The sequence below is a fragment of the Hetaerina americana genome, unplaced genomic scaffold (assembly GCF_022747635.1).
Source record: "Hetaerina americana unplaced genomic scaffold, ioHetAmer1.1.p SCAF_5, whole genome shotgun sequence".
In the NCBI taxonomy this organism is placed as follows: Eukaryota; Metazoa; Arthropoda; class Insecta; order Odonata; family Calopterygidae; genus Hetaerina; species Hetaerina americana.
The window spans coordinates 642,889-667,040 of record NW_027287095.1 but is presented as its reverse complement, the minus strand read 5'-3'; the positions used below and the strand labels follow the sequence as shown (position 1 = coordinate 667,040).

Here is a 24,152-nt window from a genome sequence, read left to right as displayed (position 1 = left end):
ACTTCAACTTCCTCAGAACGAATAAAGTATTTCATTTCCGTTCCATGTCCTTTAATGTCCCCCTCTATTCTTCTGCGTTTCCAAAAAACTCCTCGTTGCAAACACTTTCTGAATTCCCAAACTTCCATGTCAATCCTTTGACATCGCGTGTCCTAATTCCCTGCACGCCCAAGAGATTTATCGACAAAATATTAAATACTAATAAGACCAAAATAGTTCGGCAAAAATATGGCAAGCAATTTAAACTTTACGTCTGGGTTTTATCCCGGCCTCATTCTTTCTAGTCAATCACCTTTCACTGTACTGCGTCAAATGACGAATTCTAAGAGCTCAAGAATTCCCAATCAAATGATCACAGCAAAAAACTAAGTTGGCAGAATATTTTAGTTCCATTACCTAAGTATTAAGCATTCTCGGTACGTGTAATTAAGATAACAATACCATTTAATTTGATACATTAAAATAATTTATCATGCAATTTTCCTGGGGCGAATGCAGGAATTATTCACTTGACCTACCTTTGCTGACATCCTCGTCTGCCATTCCAAAGGTCGTGGGTTCGATTCCCGCCTGGGTGGGTTTCCTCCACCTTGAGCTTGGATATTTGTAAATTTGGCTGTTGTAATCATTGTTAATAGCCCAATGTAAAGGCCAAAAGGGGCTGTTTTCGGACTAATTCTAAATAAATCAACTCAAGTCCTCCAATATCCTGAGAATAGGTTCGGGATGCTCACTGGTTATAACTGGAATATGTTTGACGTTTCGTGTCTGGTAAAATTGACGCCAACATATATTGACCGAGCCTATAATTTTAGCACGAATGGCCACTTTCAATGATTCTGACCGGCAGGGCACAAGCCGCGCTAGCCGTGCTAGAATCAGTACGGACTTGAGGAGTGGAGACCAATGCCCACGCCCCTCAAATTTGGTGAAGTAAAAACGAAACGCAGAAAAATAACTCAATTCTACAAGCTCGCCCATTCATTTGCGCCAAAAGACAGGTTACGCTAAGGAAAAAGGATATTAAGGCTTTTTAACTGATTCCCCACCCTTGAAATTCGTGGCTCCCTCGCTGGAAAGTGTTAATTCTTTTTCAGCATCTTGCCAATAATGACATTTCATCTTATTCTTACCGCGTTCATAAATTTTCCTTTGATCTTAGCTGCTTTATAAATGCAATTCACTTAATTTAGATGATTAGCCCCCTGAGTATGTGTTGGGAAATGAGCAAACTAAAGTTTTTTTTCCAAGGCTTCACAATTCAAGCCTGAAAGAATCTCGAGGGTTGGCTCTACGCTCAACGATCTGGGGTTTGCTCCAGCGATCTCCAATACACCGCGGGGGGGGGGACTTCTCCTCCTCTCCAAAGACATCACAAACAACTCCAAAGCGTTTCCCCTCCTTGTCCCATTAATTCCACCCTATTATTCCGATCGCTCCTTGAGCACCCTAGGGTATGCTCCACGTCTCTCTCGCCCATCATTTACGGTCCCCCTGCGCTCCCTGTCACCGATTCAACGGGAGGAACGATAGACGCAAACCTTCATTCACCAAGGGGACGAGGGTGGGATGGAAACCGGGTCATACACCAACTGCATACGGAGACGTACGACATCGAGTCATGACAACGCGCCTTCATCGTATACCGCTCTGAATGAAAGAGTAATTGTTGCCTTGCCCCGCGACACTCAAATGGCATCACACTCCTGTTCAATCAATCTTGAGGTGCCATTCTGTGCTCAACTTAAATACTTTGAAACCACATGGTCGATACAAATAGGAAGATTTTTTTGTATTGTAGTTTTGTATTAAATTTTGTATACTAGATATTATTTTTAATGTCAAATCCAATATTTTCATTTCCACAGATCGAGAAACGTAAGATATTCTAAATGTAATTGGTTAATCAAGTTGTGGCGCAAGTGGAAAATAGACTTAAGGATTGAGGGTAAAAGAAAAACGCCAATTGAATTATTCATAAAAGTATTTGCAAAATGTTTCCAAATTCGTCTCCTTCATAGCCGGTAATTTTTTATCTCCAAAAAGTAACTTATAAAGACACTACATTCAGAGTAGTGCGCTTTTATATTTTCTTAAATACAATCTTAATAAATTTTGATGTATTGCCCTAATGTGGATTAGTAAAAAAATCAATTGACCAATTATTCCTTTCGTTGATGTCTAAATGTTATGAAATTGTAATCGGCCATTAACGTTGTTGTCTTTTTGCTAAAATGCTTGAATTATAGAATATTCCATGTGAGATTATCTATAAATCTTATAACATGTTAAAAGCAGTTAAAAATCAAATCAAAGAGCAATGTCATATAAGAAATGTTTGATCAACTAATTGGTTTCTTCGGATTTTTTCAAGAAAAAAATACATTTTCCAGTTTTTTTTATATATTCGATGTTCATTAATTTCCACTGATCTGTATTTCATTATTTCTAAACTGATAGAATATCATTTTAAAATTCTATCTGATAAATTTTATGACATACTGTGATATTTTAAACCATAAGCAATAAGACTATGATAATATGACTGCACAATTTGGATTACTTTTCGCATATAAAAACGCGATACAATTTCCGCTTCTCTTTCAATTACTAATATTCATCTCATTTAAAATTTAAATGCAACTTCCTTGTAATTCATAGTTCAGCAATATCAAGCGATAGCTATTTGTAAAATGATAAATGAAAAAATATACTTAAGTATCTATAAATTGAATGGAAGGCTAATTGGTCAATTCATCAAAATTATTTTCATTTTGCTATCTTGCAGGCAATAACTTTGAGCTAATGTTATCAAAGATACGTACATATGTCAATGGCTTCACTAAGGCAGGGATTAATAATACTCCACATTAGAAGAATTTTGTCACAAACCATATCAGAAATAGTTCCGCTTCAACGACACGATTCGTGGGTGTTGAATCTCTTATGGAAAAACAAATGCAATTTGATTCAGCGTCCTCAGTGACAAAACTGTTCGTCTCTCACGTTCTTATATGTTTGGTTTACTTGAAACTCTATAATTAATTCATAGTTCCTATTTCTTTACTCTGGCGTCGTATAGAGCTAAACATTTTGCCATTATGCGGGTGTATATAAACTAACGCCTGCTGAATCCTGTTGCTATACGTCATGTTCTGAAGCACTCAATACTCTCACTCACATCAAAGAATGAATACATACAGGGTCCGTACAATAAGTATCGGGACTGGTACCAAAAATCAAAATTTATTGTAGTTATCATTACAATGACTTAATAATCTTAAAAATACATTCCTCCTGCATCGATACACTTAGTTCGGCCCGTATGCCAGTCGTCAAAAGCCCACAGGAAGTTGGTTTCCGGAATAATGTTGAGAGCCTTTGTCGTCGTCGCTTGAACCGCCTCCATGGAGCGAACCAATATCCTTTGAGCTCCTTTTGAGCTATCCTTTGAGGTAATAACGTTGTCGGAAAAATCTTCATCTTCACGGACGCAGTCCAAAATTTCTTCCTTCCTGTATGTCATAGATGCCATGAAAATTTGTCAAAGGCATTTTTTGCAGCACTGGGAACGTCAGACCACATTTCGGGCATGACCTTTTATGTGTTCCCCATTTACTCTTTCGTTCTTTGGTCGTCCATTTTCGATGATAGTGGCTGCTTGCTGCCGTGAAAATGGAAATAGCGGGCGTGCGCATTGAAATCAAAACGAACTTTAACTCAATTAGTCATTTCAAGGGAGTCGAGAGAAGGATGAAATGTCCGTCATCGTGCAGCAGAGTGTGTGATTCATTGCATTCCTTCTCTTTCTTCCAACGCCACTCGCGATCTGCAAGGAGCTGGTGTCGAGCAACCCGAACCAGCGGAATTGGCGAGGCATCCTCATCGCCCTCCTCGTCATTGTCGCCGTGTTGGCCCTCATCGTCACATCCGTGGCGCTGCTCACGCCGCCCGACGAAGGCCCACGCGTTCGTGGGGTCCGGTTAAGACTAGCCGACGCCCTCGGTACGCACGACCTAGCACCCCTGCGTCTCAACGGATCATGGGTTTCAGGTAAGCGGATGAGAAAACGGACCCACTGCCATTCCCCCAAGCTCCAGCCACCCCTTCCCCAATCTCCGCCCCACGCGTAAAGTGGGCCGGAAAAATCAGTTCTCTCCATATAACCATGCGAGGAGATATATTATTCCAGAATTTAGGTCAAGCATTGGACCACTGCGCGAATAAGAAAGTGTTTTTTTTAGCCAAAAGTTCCTTTGGAGTCCTTCGATAAGAGTTGCTGGTGTTGTAACCCATATCACAAGGAATCATGCATCATCGGAAGCCTTTTTCTAAGACATTTCCTGATTTCATGACACTCCTGGCCAAAGGAGGGGGAGACATTTTCAGAATTCCTCACCGAGTTGTAGCTATTGACTGACCGAATAACAGATTAAACGGGTACTTTTCACTATCATTTGTTAAAAAGTGTAAATAAATATTTCTATAAATCACAAAAAGTACCCCACTCGCCTTCTCTGTCGGCATCTAAGTCCAAGTCTGGTGTTCATCAGTTGCTGGCTGAAATTCTTCACTGTTGTTTCCTCCTTACGTGGATTACGTCTGTCATCTTCTCACTGTATTTAAAAACATCAAATTAGATAGTATTAAGGTACAATTTAAAGAAATAGGATTCACACACAAGTTTTGAATTAGCTACTATGAATTAAAAACAAAAAAATAAGTGCTAGATACTTTAAAAATGTATTCTCGAATTGATTAAGGAAATCTATTACGCATTTAGCCAGTTGAATACTTGGACGAAATAAGTGCCTATATACGTAAATTTTGGTCAGCAATCCTCATTTATTTCTTAAGCTGTCCTTTAATCGTTAAACCTTTCATGAGAATGGAAACTCGATAATTTTCCAATGTTGAGAATTGACGAAAAATATTAAAAAATCATGATGGATTGATTTGCTAAACAAAAGAATTAAAAAATATATATCTGATAAAATGCAATATAAAAATTCTTTCGCATGCGTAGTTGGTTTCAATGAGGAAAGAATGTAGCCAGGATTTTTAAAATTTGCATCCTGATTATTCGACGACTTCCTAAAACAATATTTTATGATCGCTCCAAAAAAGTTTCACAATAATTAATGCAATAAAAATATCACGATAAATACTGAGAAATTAATGAGATATTCATTATCATAATGATACGTTCCCGCTAAATAAAACAGATTTCAAAATTTCAATTTTGCGACAGCGAGACAAATAACAACACATTGGTTTCGATTTAGGTAAGGCAAGAAGAACGTGAATAGGAATCGTTCTTATGAACCCCAAATAATAACGTAGATCCAACGTGTTATTTCAAAATTGAATTGGATACAAGTTTGGCAATGAGGCGTGTGTTTCTCCCGTCTCTTTCCTAGCTTGCAATATCCCACGTTCTACCGTCCATTACGGGAACGGATATCCTCTAATTCCCAACTCTTCCCACACACACACCCCTCTTTTTACCCTCCCTTTGCCATATTTCTTTAATCTCTTCCAACTTCCTCTTTTCTCATCTGAATGTCCAACTTCACGGCCAATAACGTGGAGCAGTATCTCCTTCCATTGGACCATTTGCCCCAGAATGTCAATAAATTATCCAGTTTAATCCCTCCCATCCTGTCTTCTCCCGCCCCAGCCTCGCCGCCTGTAATTCTCCTTATCCAGTCTCCGACCGTATCCGACTATCACCCGCCATCCCTGCCTTTCGGGTCACTGAGAACCTATCCAGCACACACTTACCCTATTCCCCTTTAAGCTCTCCCTTCACATGGCGTCCGACCTTGCCTTCGTTCCCCAGCTGCACGTCCATGTCCACCCTTCTCACGTCCTATTCCCTTTCGCTGCAATGCCCTATGCCCTATGAATAACGGATCAAAGGAAATTCTTCGACAAAGGAATGTGTTTTTTTAGACACACCAGTCCATATTTTATTGGAAAATTATAAAATTTCAATAAATTTGTGGTAATTCATGCGAATTTATAAATTGCACAATAACCATTATAGACGATCACCACTTGCTTTTAACGAAATACTTCCGAACGCTTTAGTCATTTATTTTTACTAAATAATGCTTCCTCTCGCAAATAAAATCCAGTCAAACCCATACATTTAGCCAGCGCGATTCTCCTAGTCTCGTATTATCCAATCCTTTGAGCATTCCAAGACTCTTCAAACAAACCAACATCCGCACGACAAAATTTTGAAGTTATATAAGAAACGGATCAAGTCCTCCGCCAAATAACGTAGAAATAACAAGAGTTTATAGAACTAAGCCATCTTCCCATCTTAATGAGGGAAAAAGATGCCCACTTAATAAGTATAAAATCGTGTGCGAGCGAAAAAACTTCCAAAATAAGGCAAAATCATGCAACAGCATGTAGGAGAATCGAGACCTTTTTTGTAGGCAAATTTGATATATATGGCCAAGAATATTTTTTTTTCTTATTCTATTTTTTAAATTATTGAAAACCCTAAATTTTAGGAAGTTTGTTAACGGCTTAAACTTAGAAAAAAAAAGGCTTGATAAAACGCGACAATGAACCAGAGGACCGGAGTCCATTAACTCAAGCAGTGAATTTGGCAGAAAGGTGAATGACCAGAAGAAAATTAAGGAGTCTGGAGCAAATGAAATCAATGTTGGACTTACCAAAGTGCTCCAAGGTAATGCTAAAGAACTCGTCCCGGGAATCATTAATGATCGCTATAAAAGAGGAGGACGTGGAAAAAGATTATACTATGGATACCGAGGAAGCGTAAGCATAGGACTGTCTACGCCAATCGTGAAGTGTTAGAAGATCTTACACGACGATGAATAATATAATTCGGTAAAACTTGAATCGGAAAAAAGTAGCATAATTGGCCAAGTCATCAATATGCAGGCACAGGCAAAAAAGAAACGTGATAAATGCATGCCAAATGACAGAAAAGTAAATTGGAATTAACATTCTTAATTTTGCAGATGACTTATGAGCAGTTAAAGCTCTGCATCCGTAAACCTATAGGCATTCATGAGCATAATCAAAACAAGAGCTTCAAGGAGTATATGATAAACACCAGGAAGAGGGTAAAAAAATAAGAGAAACTTTGCACTTCCACACACTTTTAATGTTCAACGACCAAGGCGCATCATCACCACCTGACGATGATGCTGAGCACCAAAACCATGGTCGTTGAACATTAAAAGTGTGTGGAAGGGCAAAGTTTTGCTTATTTTTTACCCTCATCATGAAGAAATTCCACAAAGTTAAGCCTGAAACTGTTAACTTTAAATACTAGGAAGAATAATTGAGTACTAACATACGGGAGAAACAGGCTGAATGTACGTTTGATATTACGAGGATAAAAATTAGAGCACTTTTCACTTCGAAGGAAGAATCATAAAAAGGGATGATAAAAGTTTCATGAGTATCAAACCCGTAAGCTCTCGAGCTAGAAGTTACTCGTGCACGAGAGGGCAATTAATATGCATCAGGAAGATATGGTATCAAGTGAGTAATGCAGAAAACATTCGCGTGGAATATGGTGCGCAACGAACCGCAGGCATTGACCATTGGAATAGCAGGTCGTGTAATAAGATAAAATGCCTAGAAACCTGGTGTTGAAGAAGAATTACGATATCAAATGGACATACACAATGAGGAAGCACGCACAAAGAAGAGGATGGAAGAGATAAAGGTCGCCGTGCGAGAAAGAATTAAAGGGTACTCGAGGATTAATTGGATTTGCAAGTGCAATATTATAATAGAAGATAAAAGAGGATAAAAAATGTTAGTTGGAATACCGCAGGAAAAGAACGTGATTGAATTAAAGAACTTAAAAAGGGATTGGTGCCATTGAGCATTGGATGGAATGGTTGCCAACCAAAAATTACTTTGCAAGGCAAGCGTGGATATGAATGTGAGAAACCTTGATAAATTTATGCTCTGAAAAAATCTTAATGAATATATTGAGAGTATAATTTTTACATAAAAATGGATTATAATACAATATTAATAATTCAAATGGATTTTCGAAACAATAAATAGTTACTAAATAAAGGCATAATAAATGTATTCGATGGTGTCTGGTTAAACTTTGTGGAAATTCATGTTCATTAAATGAAGAACGTAAGGAGACGCCTAATCGTTGAAACTGGTAGTACCCAAATAAAGAACAGTGGAAAAATACATTGTGTTCTTCATCTAATGAAAAGGCATAAATAATAAACAGTGTTTTGCTTAAGGAAGTAACACGAAACCAAAAACGTTTTCATCATTAATGCATGGAAACAGGGAAGCCAAAGAGAAACTAAACATTTTCATGTCACTGAAAGCCCTAGATATAAATTTACCAAACTGAGACTCAGGCAGAATAAACGAATCAATTAATAACGCACGATCATTACATTACGGGCTCATATTAAAACATAGGCTGGACATTAATAATAATCAGATAACTCTACAGAGTTCAAATATAATTAGCTAGATTAAACAGGAAAATGAAAATAACTATTATGTTCAACTTTACTACCACTAAAAAAATCATCAGGAACCATAAACTTGCCGGACTAATGCCCATAAAATTGCAGATCCAAGGGTTAAACCCTGCCACAGTGTGGAAATTAACGGGCTGAGATTGAATAATGAGATGGATCCATCGTGAGCTCCTTGTCTCTGTTTGAGATGGCATTCTCAATTAAATTAAACAAACGGGAATATTTTTCCTGCAAAAATATATCAGCTTACGCGAAAGTGTCTAGAAAATAAGAGCGATGCTAAAAGTTAGGTGTGTTTAGAAAAAGCTTATCAAAAACAGGCTGGAATAATACACTGGGTAAGTTGTACTTTGCTAATGCAAAAAGAAAAAGAGTTATCACATTTAACCAAGAAGATAAAAGTGGATGCTGATGTATTCACCGGAATTTGTATGCTAAAGCATTTAGGTAGGGAGATTAGCGAGCCCTTAGCCTTTTAAAGATGAGCAATGAAAATACGGCAGAAAAATTTATATATATATATATAGCCTCATATTATTAATTTAGTTACACTAATCATATAGACTCGTAACGGCCGCCATCAAACTCGCTCATCTCCACCACGGTCTCACCCTTTCGAAAGGCTAACGAGACTTCCATCCCGAAGCCTCATTACGTAATCCCCCAAAATTATTCAGATTACCGAACGGACAGGAGATTTAATTTGCGAAACTTTATACGTTTTCGGGACCAATTTATTAAGGTTGATCCATTAACATGATTCTGCATAATTTTAATCATCGGTCCATCTTTTCAAATCACCCTTCATTTCCTCGGAGTTACAACTCAAACTTTAAAGTACATACTATATCCCATCACACACTCTATAGACCTGAAGAGTATTTATAACAGCTACTGAGAGCGATTTCATATCTCTCTAGCGCTTCATCGATTTCGCAGCAACCTATCCGATAGCATTTTTATACGACTTTAAACCACAGGGCGGTGATGTAAGATCTCAAAACGATAATTCTATTTTTATCTCTAATCTTCTCATTCTGGGTCTACCTCAACCCATGTTCTCCTCAACTCACACTCAGAGCTCACCTCCTACCCCGTTTTGCTCGACACCTCCGACACTCTCAGCTCTCCACTTCATTAACGCCGCTACTTAGCAACCGCTAAGGGGGGAGGGACTCATTAGGGTTGTTTGAGCGTAGCCGCCAGGGATCATCCGGTTCGAATCCCCTCCTTGATGAAACACACATCATCTGCTCATCCCCTCCCTGCTCTGGTTAGCCTCGGTAGACGAGACCCAAATTCAGAGAGGCATGTTAAAGCAGCACGATTCTTTTAAGCCCACATACCTTCTGATAAATCTATTTTTAACGCAACACGAGGTTGCTCTTCATCATTCTCAATCTCCTTCGCATCATCTTCTCCTCCGGCTCAAATGAAAGCACTAATTTGTCAGAGCATTTTATTGATTTCTTCAGTTTTTAGTTGTTGTATTTAGATTCAGTAAGGGAGGCCGTTGACTGCTAGTATATAAGTGTGTTTGAAACAAGAAGGCAGTAAAGCAGTGGTAGGAACTACTTTATAAAATTCCTTATTGGAAAGAATTTGGCTATGGTATGTGAATGAATATTTCAACGTACGTTATATATTTTTACCATGTTCATCTATCAATCGTATCTTTTTGTTTTACTCAGATATACTGTCGGAGTTCAAGTGTACGTGACATCGATACAATGCCCGTCGTAACAGAATGGGTAGTTCGGGTCGTAGTGAGTGGCTCATTCACTGAATTACATCCCTGAGTGTATACCAAATCATCTCACGGAATGCGAACTCAATGAGCAAAAAGCAAGAGCAGGGTGCGCCGGGGGAAAGGCCATCCCCCCCTTAGCACTGAGCCACATACGATGAGTCATGTATCCAAGGGTATTCACATCACAAAAATACCCTCTCTGGGTTGTATTACATTTCCAACACTGCAAACAGCAAACAAAAGGTTGGCTTGCCAGGCGAAGATAGGGCTCAACCGAGAACCAAACCCTACATGGCCTGCGAAATCCACAAACCGGGGGGAGGGGGGGACAGTTCCTTATTATTGTACCACCATTGGGTTTCCCAGGAAGATCTGGTACCCGAAAAATCAACCAGCTTGGATTAAGCCGAGGTTGCCAAGAGACATCACCGGGAATCAAACCTGGGCCCACCGGTCATCAGTACTAATCACTCTATTCACAGGACTACCACGCCCCTTTATTAGATTAAAATTGTGGCATTTTATAATGTTTTCATATATTAGAATAATGCGGAGGATGATGATGTTCGATATTTTGCTATGAATATTTAAAATCCAATACGAACACAATAGGTTATGAAAAGCATATACTTGGAGCTACAAACGCTATGTGCCTCAAATTGAACTATTTTACGTATTGTCGGAGTTATAGCAACTAATATAGTAATTTTCGGAGGTAGATGCCCAATTGGGTAGCCGGTAATAATGGCAACTCCTGTGGTCCATAAATGTGCCAGGGTGATGCGAATAGGTCGCTGTAGTCAACATTTAGATTGAAAGTGGTCAAAATCAACAAATTTTACTGAAAAAAGTGAAATGAATGCGAGATGATGAAAGCTGCGACAGAAGCGATAAGTTTAAGTGAGACAGCCCGAGCAAAAACGTGCATTTTTTACGAAATTAAGTGGTAAGGGGCAGGAGTAATGAAGACCGATACTTTAATTCAATGAAAAATTAACGAAGGCTATGAAGAAGTACTAGTTTAAGAGGTTCTGTATGATGTGAAATAGCAGTGACGCAGAATGTGCTCGAACGATTCACTAAGAGACTCAAAGAGAGAAAGTAGTCTCTATAGTGAACGCGTTTCCGTGCAATGTAAAAAAATTTAGGATATTTGCATTTTTTTATTTTCAAAGTTTATAAAATGTATAGCAATGGAATTGTGCATTATCAAATACTGCCATGAAGCTCTGGCCTTGGGAAAAACTCTATTGAACGTAGTTAGGCCACAGACACGCGTTCAGCCAATCAGTGGCTATTACTCGGGCATGCACACGCCCCTCCTTGAATGAAATCTGGATCATCATCAGGCCGGAGTCCACAGTTTATCGTCTCATCTGCACGGGGTGCCCTTGAGACGGTTGCCAAGTGGGGATAGGAAGACTATTTAAAATCGAAACAAGTAAGATATTAAATAAAATACTAACAAAATCACCACCTCGAAGCCTTCGTAAAGGGAGACCATGAAATTACGGTTTATAGTATACCCCTATGGCAGGTCTACCGTAAACTATAAGCATCTTCCAATAGCCACTTGAATTTAATTGCGATTAAAGTGAACTTTAATGACATCAAGTTGTATGGCAAATTCATTTGAATAATATGACCACTTCATTTGGATGATTCATTTGACTAATATGGACTAATTCGTAGCATATTTGAGGGAAGAATTCGGCCGGAAGACTTCGTGAGATCAGAGTTAGTTCCTATTCCAAAAGATTAAAGGTCACATCATGTAAGGACTAGAGAACAATAAGTTTGATTTTGCACGAGGGGTAAGTGTAAACCGTATATGTAACCGGTAGATTACCAATAATTTTCATTTTTACTTCACAACCCCAGTTCTTACTAAATAAAGCTGAGGATTGTGAAAATGATTCTAATTTCTCGGCAAGAGACTTCGTTTCTATCCCTATAAACGAAGCAAACATTAATGACCAAATTCATTAATGACATAATTATGATCCTATAAAGGATCTCACTCCATGCAGAGCTAAGTAGGATTTTTTATATAAACCTGATTAAATTACATACAGGATATGTCCCAAAAATAATTGGAATGATTATTTTTTACTGCCAAATGCAGATGGCTTGAGTGGGGTGATTTGTGTTGGGAAGGGTAATGGGAGATCTTGGGAAAGCAACGCGACCCACGTCAGCCAACTGTGGGCATTTACAGTGTGCGGATTGCTGATAGACTGGACCCCTATTCGACGGTCAAGTCACGAATTCACGATTCCACTTTCCATGGAGCAATGATATGCGATTCAATTGGGCAAAAGCTTGGAAAATTGGGTTCGAAGACCATGACCATAGTTGAGGATGCTTATGGAGATGGATAAATGTTCCAAGAGATGGTTTTCTGCTTGTACAGGATATTCTGGGAGGGTAGAGAGGAGGTTGACGATGAGGAATGCCCTGGACATCCATCAACAACACAGTGTGATGAAAATGTGCAAAAAGTGGGACACATGCTCAATTATGATTGACCCCCAAGTGTCAGCATGTTAGCAGAAGAGTGCAATATTCAGAAAACCATAGTAAATTGTATACTTACAAAATATTTCCCCATGAGAAAGGTGTGCCAAGATAGTTCCCAAGGTGCTGTCAAAAGACTGCTTGTGTGACAATCATGCATTGGACCTCTTGGACCACGGTTAAAGTGACCCGAATTATTTAGAATTGGTGGTCACTGGTGACGAGACATGGGTCTTTGAGTGCGACCCATAAGAATAATCCCATTCAGTACAATTTTGCACCACTGGATTATGTTAAAGAGATAATGACGAGGTGCCTTACAGGAAGCATACCACAACTGACGGAGGCAATGGCATTGGTGTGTCGATACATAAGGGTGATCCTATGAAGAATTTTAGTAATTTGTACTTTGATCTGGAATAATTTTTTCCCCAGATTCATTCTACTTATTTTTGGGGCATACCTCGTAAGCTTACCAAAGAGCGACGCTATTTACAGCGACGTAGAGGTTGTCACATCCGAATAGTAGCTCCTCGTTCAAAATACGCCATTTTTTTGGGTAAAACATTATTCCAAGTAGGGCTGCTTAGATATTTATTTTAGCCCTTGATCCAAATTTAATGTGGAAATTCAAACTGTCACAGTACCCTCGTATCGTTTCCCACATTGACAAAACAACCATCCGCCTTTAACCAACCTCACACCCTTTTTTACGCTTCCACCTCGCATATTAATATTCATATTTAAGCCAGTCTCGGGTTTCTCAATTGATATAATTGGGTCACGATGTTTTTGTGAGACTCTATAAAAATTAGGAGGAATTTTAGGACTCTTCGGAAGCAAATGTGTGTTTCCATGACTTAATTTCCATCTCCAGGTGCCACTGGATATAATTAGATAGTCACGAAAAAATACTCTCGCGCGTCGGAAAATTCCGAGCAGCGAGGGCTTTTGTTTGAGCAGACCTTTCAACGAGATAGAGCAAAGACTACTAGACGGTAAATCCCAGAGGTGCTGCGGAAAATCCCACATGTCCTCCATGCATGCATAATGGGTGTGTAAATAGAAGCAGGCCTCGTCTGCCGCGAGTATATAAGTTCGATCGGTACATATTTTGACGCCAAAACGAAATAGGGAAAGGAATACGATTACGTAAATGTGAAACGAGGAGCTTGTCCCATGTAACAGGAAAAAATACATGGAAATCCGGTCGATACCGGGAAAACGAGGCGAAAAACTTCGAAGTGGTAGAATGGATTCGAAAAGATTCGCGAAAAGGGTTTGGAGCAAAATGAGTGCATAAAATCGAGTGTCACGTACCAAAAATGAAACTATACCGTCAAAAGAGTTTTCACGAGCACAAGAAAAACTCGTACTATGAATTTTATATCCCCGAAGTGTTATTTCTTACCATCATGTACAGTTAAACAAGAAAGGAAGCTGGAGAATTTAAGCCAAACTGAAAATAAACGAAGTGGAATGACAGATTAACTTCCTCCAAAAAGGGTGAAATTTTTTAGTGCGAAATTGCAGTAAATTCTAAGTTTTAAATGTCAAAAACAATAACCATGAACATTTGTTTTTAAGATTTGAAATTAAAACTAATATCTGATATCTCTGGGAAAAATTATAAAAGCTTAGAATAGCAATCCATGTTTCCACCATTTAATTTTTTGAAAATGTGTTATCAAGTGAAAGGAGAACATATTTGCAAAAGATTCTTGATACAAACCTCATCTTTTGGATCAGAGAATATCTAAGTGAGAATATTTTTTCCAACAAAACGGCGGTACTGGTTCTAACTAATCAAAACAAATTAATTTTCTAATGTACGCCACTTTCAGAAAAACCCTCTAATATTATACATTTGGCTATTTGATTTTTTATTTTGAAATGAGAAAATTTAACTCTAAAGCCAGGTTGCATAATGTCTCGTTACACTGAAGGATAACTTTAACCTCTAGTTACAGCAAAAACTTAACAGCCACTAGTTAAAGCTCAAAAGCGAACGTTCAACAACTCAATAAGTGACAAACGAGATTAAAATGGTTATGATGATCACATTACCTAATGAACAATCTTATTTTTCCATAATATCGGATGTTTCGGTAATCTGTACGTAAGGTATTATTGATATTAATATCTAATATTCACATTAACTCATAATTGGATTTGACGAGACATTATAAAACCGAGCCTAAATGAATTAATTTATAATTTTATTCGCAACTAATAGTATTTACAAATCTTCTCATGAATACCCCGCGGCAACCTCCTTTCTACCTCCTGAGCTTCGGTGTGATTTCCGTATTATAGGAACAAGTGGATTTGAAAAGTTGTCGGCTAGTCAAGTCAGACATCAGAAATCGTAAGCAGCATTAAGGGAGGCATACGACCACTCGGATTCCCTGCTTCAATACTGTTGCCAGGGTGTTGAGCTCGAAAAAGGTAAATATGTGCGTGGTAGGGTCACAAAGAGGAGGAAAAATCGTAGCCAAGCGTGTCGTCAGCAGATGTGACGAGAGCCCCGTGAACAAAATGTTTTCTGCTTGAATTCACTGAACAGCTAAGGAAGAGACTTATTTGATTGAACATTTTTGTCGTGTCTCCCTCAGCTGTGAAAGATTTTACGCACTAGGCACTGTTTTGGAAAGCTAGTAATCAACAGTGAGAAATAAAGAAGAAAAATGTATGCAGAGAATGTGTTCCATTAAATATAAAATCACAAATTGTGTGAATGTCATTTACTGGATAAAAGAAAAGCCTCATTGTGCTAATAAACCCTGAAAATTTTCCATTTTAATTGGAATGTAATTCGTAATAATAGGGTGGAATAAAAAAGTATCCTCTTTCCAAATTTCCTTTTTTAATATTTATATTTCGCAACAAAAACTCAAGACTGTCATGAACAGGAAAAAATATAGGACTCACTGTCCTGTACGTTGACATTGTCATTAAATCTACTGAAACGATCACATTTTATAAAAATAATTACAACTTATAGAGGTGTGGATGATATAGTTTCTACGAAGATTGGAGTTTTTCACTCAGACATATTCTGTGATAAAATAAATAACATTTTCTTAAATAAACCCTTTGCAATAATTTGTTCCAATAAAATTCAATTTTAGTTTGTCATTAATGCGCGTCCACACCATTATATCGTTGCTATTTCATTTCGCTCTTTTTTAGCAGAAAGGTAGGAATCATTATTTGGAACGGAACGTAAAAAAAGCATTCCGATAGCGCTTCAAATTCAGGAATCGAAGCAGAAAGAAATTTCAGCTGAAAATATTACAAACAGAGCCTTTAAAATAGAGCTGAACAAGTATACCATACCAAAGTATCTCGAACGAAACATTTTAAACAATTTTCAAACTAATTTATTGAAAATATTTCCATTTTAGTACACCTGCCACTTCTGTATGAAATCCTGTATATCTTAAATCAGTTTTATAAATATTTTGCCACATCATACTGAAAACTTGCTAAAATATGATATAGCTTAAGTTAATATGCAATAGCTAAAAATTCAAATAAAATAAAGTTTAATTTGCAACAGAGTAATGTAATGAGTTGGCTTTCGAGTATTCGATGGCTTAAAAGAGTATTCAGGGCGTCAGTTACCACAGGGAAAGAGGAGTGCTTTCTTTGACTGAAAACGAAGGGAAGAGAACTAAATGATTGGGACATAACGGAGCGAAAAATATGAAATGACAGAAACAACTGGGGAAATATAACGGCAATTTTCAGATAGATTTTTTTCAACCGTTACAACTGAACGTTATTAACTCTCCAGCATCTACCACTTCCCGCTGAAATCAGCGCACTCCGAACTAATAAAACATCACAGTGAAAGGATTTTCAAAATATTAAAAATGAAAAATCCAAAGGAGAAATTGGTGGTAGGAAATTCGTAAATTGAAACTGCTGCCAATAGTTAAGAGCAAATAAAATGCGATCCTCAAAATTCCCACTCCAATTTCAAATGTCCCATTCATTTAGATGAGACTCAAGGCTGGAAACTGCATTCGGCACATTCCAAATGACAATGTTTATTCAACATTTCCAACGTTAAACTTCTAACCTAAGTCTTAATTTACATTTAATTGAGTTCCATCGTGAATGCTGATAATAGACTGGGTCCACACAGCCTCTCTGTTAAGTGATGCGCTTCAGGTATCCTCATTATGTGACTGGATATTATCATATATTCCATTTCTTTGTGAGTACCACCTTACTGGAAAATAATTACTGAGACAAGCTGATTAAGTCAGATATCTCCAACCGAGGCAAACTCTCACCGGGAAACGGCGCATTACACTCGTTAAGAAATAAAACGAGCAAATAATTATGCCTAAGGAAAGTACGTGTTGGATGAAAAATAGCATTAACTTACAAGACGAATTTCAGAAACGCAACCTTATTTTATTTTATTCACCTACGAATATTTTTTATAATATATAATATTAAATTCGCCGGCCCTGGTGGCGACGGGGTAACGTCCTCACCTGCCAGCCCAGAGGTCGCGGGTTCGATTCCCGCCTAAGTGGGTGTTCCTCCCCCTAGGGTTTGGGTGTTTGTAATTGTGTCCATTATCACTGTTGTCCAATGTAAAGGCCAAAATGTACTGTTTTCGGACTAATGCTAAATAAATAGTGCCCATAGTACCCATTCGTTCAGAATAAATATTCCATCTGGCACTAATTGCGACTATTTTATTCATTTAAAAATATCTGGAAGTAAGAGAGAAAAATACGCATACGGAACCGAGTGAATAACACCGTCGTGAACGATCTCCTTAGTCTTGCCTTAACATTCAAAAAGGAGCAGAAAATTATGGATTTTATGGTGAACACGAGAATCTAAATGTATAACTTTCATTAGCTTTTTAATCTCTCTATTAAACTTTTGTTATTTCATGACTGAGTTTGTGATAAATTATAATTTTGGTTTATTTTGATGCGAAACAACAAGAGCAGTCTCCTCAACTGACAACAACATTATCGTTCATCTCGAAGCAAAGGTTCTTCCAGGAACTTCTTTTAAAAATTAAAGAAAAGAACTTCAGAAATAATTCACCTTTCATAGGTAAATATGAGCGAAAGTTAACTGAGGATAGCTCTAACCCTAGCTTTGAATTCCCATCGAGAGGTTTTTTTCTATTTTTGACTAATTTTCCAAGTCTCTACTGGTAAATCATATAATAATCATTTAATCCAAACATAATATTGTAAAAGCTTGCGAATTGTCATGAGAAGTCTTTAATGCTTCGCGTCTGCTCGCAATATTTCTATACATGCCTTTTAAATATGGGATTATATTTGATTGGCTATTACTGAAGTAAAGATTATTTCCTCACTTTTTCTGAAATATCGTTTAAATCTTAAATAGACTACCGGATCTGTTAAAAAAATACTCCTACACAAAATGACATCTCTTTTGTTGGTTATAATATAGCAACCCGTCTGTCAAAGACCTTAAATAAAAATCCTTACACTATTATGAGTACACCTTATACTATTTGAGATATTTAGTGTTCGATATACCTTGCGCTGAGGTGACAGAACGAATCTACTTTGACATCCGCCCGTCTGCTTCCAGCGTGTGGGCGATGGAGTCACATGCGAGTTTGACCTTTCTCATCTAGTCCTAGGAGCTCATAGGTCAATTTACCGAACTAATTTATTCAAGCAAAAGGTATTTGTTGAAACGAGGTGTACCATTCGAGCAAGACTTCGAGTATCAGATAAGGGCCTCTTTCTCCCCTTTAGTTGCCATCATCTTGTTTAGTTTAAGAGAGCAGTGGGGGAGATCGGAGCCGCAATCAGCCCGTCCAATTCGCCCGACTCCCACAGCAAAGGTGACGACGACTGGCTGCCGGAGAGGCGAACGGGAGGGGAAGGTCAGGCTGCGGAGTGTGGGATAAGAGTCAGGAGCAGGGAAAACATGAGGAAGAGAGGGAAACACGGATGAATGTGAAGGTGAGGTTTGACAGGAGGGACGGTTGGATAGTTGTTTAGGCCAGAAGGTCTTGGCTGAGGGACGGAAAGCGGAGAATGGAGCGAGTGAAAGTGACTGCTCCTGGGTTTACCTTTCGACGGCTCTTAGAAGCGTATGCTTTGCTCTCATAGGGGGAAAGGTGTGCCTCGTTCTCGCATCTAGGTCAGATGGTGAAACTGTGGTTTCCACTCAGTAACACTGCTTTATCCTATGGAATCAGTTTTCAAAATCAGGTTCCCCAAGGTGGAAAAAGGGAGCAAAAAGAAATTATATCCACCAAAGGTCCGATATTTTTCAACACGAAAGTGCTTTCATGCATTTGTACTCACTAAATCCCACGCGTCCTTTGTTATTTTACTTCAAATGATAAAAATGCAGCAATTTCAGATTGTTAAAAACCATTCGCATTTTTACACTCTGAAATCGTTGCATTGTAATGCACATAGCGAAACTGTTTCTTGGAATTTTTCAAAGAGTAACTTTCAATTGTTCTTCAATATGATTAATTTCTTTTCTTGTTGAAACTACTTCTCGACACAAGTCTACAGTAAGTTTTTATTAAGTATTGGTTTACCATTATTGGAATGTTATAAATATTAAACTCGATTCACCCGCACCCAATCCCTACTCCATCTCTTCCTATTCCTAGGATATCTCTCACTAAGCGCTAACCTTTACTATTTCGTTTTTGTTATATTTTTCACGGTAAATTGGCGCTACTGCTGTATATGAATAATGTCTTAAAATAAAATAAATAAAATTTCACGTTCGAGGACCCAGTAACTATCACGTTTCATCACCGTAATATTTGTGGGAGACTCGGAAGGGGATTAGTAATTAGGTAACCACTTCCAGCCCCGCCGGACAGGTGGTTACCCTGCCGTCGGGTCATTCGCACGAAACAAATGAACGGGCCCAAGATAGACGGCCCACTGCACGCGTGGCGGAAGTGCATCCGCTTTCTCAGTGTAAGTTGGGCCACGCTTACGTCATCAATTATCCTTTGACTTCGCCGTGCACGCCTGCGATAGTCACAACTAACCACGTATCCCGGTACACAGAAGACCTTGATGTATGGCTCTCTTCTTTCCATCTCCTTCGCAGCCCCATCTACATTTCCACCCAAGCCGAGATGAAGAACGCTGGGATTCGTAAGATTTGTCAGGTGTCAGTGATCGCCACCACTTCGCTCCGTCTTGATAATGGAAGAATGTTTCCTCCAGATCTTGCATTCGACGTCCTTTGCAAAGAAATCAATATGGCCAGAGGCAAAGGGCAGCGCAGGAGTCGCGGCGATACCATAATAGTGTCGTCGATAAAACACAAACGCGCAGTCACGTCGTACCAGTGGTGAACATGCGCTGATCTGTCGGGTGACCTGCCACTCTTCCCCTCCTCGAGTCGGCATGCTCTGCAAATCGTGCCCGTCACGTACGCTTTGAAGAAGCTTCACGACGGTGCACGGAATCGTTACGATGCGATCGTGGACTGCTGGAAAGAAATCCTCTGTTTCTTGGCTTATAAAGCGGAAAATAGGAAGCGTCAGAAGTAAAAGTAGATGTGAGTAGAAATAGAATGAAAATAGCAGCTGCTCGGATCGTTTTGGATCCAAATACCCTTCAACGTTCCGATAGAAAAAGAATGTGCAGTTATTGGAGTAGATCTGGTGCAAAATAATTCGCTCCACTTCGGAAGGAGTCCGCAAGGGAAGTTTTTTAAATAATTTCTTATTAGTCGGCTCAATCAGTATTTTTTCAACGTGAAATGGGATATAAAATACCGCAACCTTTAATCTATCGCTCCGATAATATGTCTCTCTATTTTTTTATATTAACTCACCCAAGTAATAATTTTTGCCCTTGGATTATTTCATCAATGTCGCTGGTGAAGTCTCACAATTGAAACTTTCCTAATAATGTTAATTAGAATTGAGTCTCCTAGACACCATTGGCTCCCTCTTTGCCACCAGGGAGAAGAAAATCCTTCAACCGAAATTATGACGTTCGCTAACGAGACTCCTTAACAACTCTGTTCGAAAGCACTCAGCAGCTCCGTTAACTTACTTACTCAAAGAACACTCGACGTGCTGTAGCAAGAGCCCCTCCATTTTGGATGCATCCAAGTCCACAAGAACCATGCCATGTTAATTTCTCGGAAAATGTAATCTGGCGAAGGATGATTACGGGGTAAGACTCCTGTAGATGTTCGAAATTTCTCTCTTCCCTTTGTCGAGGCTTGAGCACTCTTGGATGCTCCACCTCATGTAGCTGGAGATACAAAGAAGTATCGAAGCTGTGGGCGTCTTCGTTGGAGAGAACCTTCCGCTTTCCCGAAGACACGAAACACGCAGGCCATGTCTCTACTTTTAGGACAGTTTCCTCCGCTAGTTTCACCTCCTGTTTTTAGACGAGGAGGAATCCCAAGTCATTCATGTTTCTTGTCACCGACAAGATTGATGAGTTTCCGTCAACATGTTGTGCATCTGCCTTGGGCCTCGTAAGTCTTCCTTCTTCGGGTGGAAGGCCGCAAATTCGTCCATTCCTATACCCGGACTATATCTTCGCACAGCGACGAGTGCAAGACATAAATCATTAGGCCATTTGTGTAAAAATAATGGGTGGTCTCATTTTTTTTCAACGAGAATATTTTCATGAGCCCCCTTCTCCGACTTAACTTGAATGATGGGAAGTTGGGAAACATAGAGCAGGAGGCGACTTTAGTTATTTCATAGAAGAGGGCAGGTTGCTTTAGTTGTCGCTCCGGACAAACTTTTTTCTATTCTGTTCGCTCCCTTTTGCTCGAAGACTCACTTTTGCCTGCAAAGACTATTGTCAATCTTGATGCGGAGAAGTAAGGAGGAAACTTTTAAATCACGGTTCAGATAACTGGTTAAAAGTGTTCCTTCCCTATTTTTTTGGACGCGAACACCTTTCTTTTCTCTCGAGTCCTCTTTTTGCTTTTTGTATCAATTTTATCATATGATATCAGTGTTTCATTACCTTCTCAAAACAAATCATCAGCACTTCTTCCTTTTCTTGTGGTACAGGTATTTTTTCCATAAAACAAATTTCTTATAGTCTCCCCAAGTATCCTTTTGCGATATTTTATCCGGTCCCTTATCTCGTCCATTGTCTTATTGATGAACGTGTCAAATATCAAGGCAGATAATGAGCATACCTTACTTACCTCTTTCTACGGTACAGTTTTTCCACATTCAACATTTCTCATATATACTATCTATCAAGTATTCGTATTAGAACATCCTAGAACATTGTACTTTTATTTAAAATACATAATATTAAATTGTCAAAACATTTATTCTCCATTACTGGTAATTTGTCTGAAACTCTTCAAGGGAGTAAGCCATTAGTGCAACGGGTGTTTAACTATGGACCCCTTAGCATTTATCGTTAAGCGTAAGCGACTGCCGACGCCGGGTTTCTCTCCACACTTTCTCCAATCCCTGTGTATCCTACCCCTACCAAATCACCCACCTAACCATAATATCACGAACGACGTTCGCTGTCTGTCGCCTCCCCTAATTATTAATACAACTAAGACTGAATTCATCTGATCCTATGCTTCTTCTGCGTCCATATTGACCTTCTTTCCTTCTTAAATACAGATATTTGCCTGCTTTCCTCTCCGTTCTTAAATATTATGCATAAGGTGTCAACAAAAGTGCTCATTTCTTCCTTTGCCAGTTCTTTTTTGCAAGTATAAAGTTGAGAGTATTTATCAGAAAATTGACTCAAATTCTCCAAGTAATTACCTCTAGTAATAGTCTTAACCAAGGTGAGTTTGAACGTCGATGGCACGGAGTATGGAACTCATTTTGATGTCAAATGTGTATTTTGCAATAAGGCTGAAGAGGCACGGAGGAAATACGAGCGAAGTCACGCGAACAGGCGAAATTTAAAATAGAATTAGCCGAACGACACTGCTGATGTCATGCAACATTATGAAAGCAACAAATTTTGCTCTAAGGCAAAGGTTAGTAAGAGAAAACGATTCCCTTTGATAATTCATGATTAACCTTTTATGTTTACCAAAGAGAAAAGGACTGCTTCACAAGATACAACTTAGCTTTTGAATGCGCAGTTCAAAAATTAGTTTTCCATGTCATGAAAAATGTTTTTGGAGTCTCCAGGTTTCAAAATCTGACTGACATAATTTTAAAAGCATATTTTTCGGAGACTCTATTATATTTGGTGCATAAATTCGAATCCAGTTTCTCCACCATTTGTAGCCGGCAATTAAGGGTAAATCCATAAGTATTAAATGATCCCAAAATCCTACAAGGGAAGCACGGATCTAAATAGCCATTAAAATCCGAAACTCTGAAATCATAGGATCGAGTACATACATGCATACATTCACCTAATTTAGCCTTCAGGTTCTAACAAATACTTGGGCTTGAAAATAATAGCCACGGACGGATAGAAAATCGATTGGAAATGGGAATATTACGGTAATTTTACTAAAGATTTAAAGATTTTATTTTAACCCTCGCGTGTGTCCCTGAACCAGCAGTCCTTCTTTGGTGCAATCCTTTTTCTCTCTAAAGAGGCCTGCACATGTGAACAAGGCTCTCCCCATTGCCCCCTCCAATTGTCTCTCCTCCCATCCCCTTCACACTCCGTCCACAACTCAACTTGTTGCAGCAGGCTTCCGATGAGGGTCGTGCCTGAAGAGTGTCCCCTGAGGCATTGCCTTGGAAGTCATAAAACCGAGTGACCCTCCCCGATGAGGTTATTGATAAGACTCCCCACTTGACAACACAGAGGTTCGCGTGACTCAGAGGTATCAACGTTCTAAAAATAAAAATTTCGTTCACACTGTATCGATTCGAGTTAAAATTAATCGAAAATGGAATTTTTCTGATTGGCTCCTTCAATAATTCAGAAAATGGGAGCATATTGCGGCTGTCGTTATAATAGATAAACAAAGAATTTCTTTCTCCAAACCATGCTTACAAGTTCCTCCTAGAAATAAATAATGGAGAGAAGTTAAGTCATCAACTTTATTTGAATTTTATTTATCTGGTGTGGCTTCATGTACAGGGTTCGTCCGGAAAATAAGTGTACTGAGCTCAGGAAAAAAAATTTATTACACTTTTACATATCTTAAGCTAATATTCCTCAAAATAGGACCCTTGTGAGTCGATACACTTGTTCCAGCGGCGTTCCCATTCCTGGAACGCTCCCGCGAAGGCATCATCGGGAACCTCTCGAAGACTCGTCGTCGACCTCTTCTCTGCCCTCCACGAACATCTTGTGCCACCGAAAGATCATGTTTCTGGACATGGCTGACTCCCCGTAAGCCTGGTTAATCATACCGACAGTTTCGGTAGACGATTTCCC

At 38.9% G+C, this 24,152-nt stretch overlaps 1 protein-coding gene across 3 annotated transcripts in view; it reads left to right on the top strand.

Moving 5' to 3' along the window:
* Positions 1-24,152, top strand: part of Dpp10 (Dipeptidyl peptidase 10) — a 227,024-nt gene that overhangs the window by 141,349 nt on the left and 61,523 nt on the right. For 2 of the 3 annotated variants that reach the window (XM_071591692.1, XM_071591691.1), the window contains exon 2: positions 3,837-4,053. In XM_071591692.1, coding sequence (XP_071447793.1) covers positions 3,837-4,053 — 217 coding nt within the window. The remainder of the gene's footprint in view (positions 1-3,836; positions 4,054-24,152) is intronic. The other variant, XM_071591693.1, reaches the window with a different exon arrangement.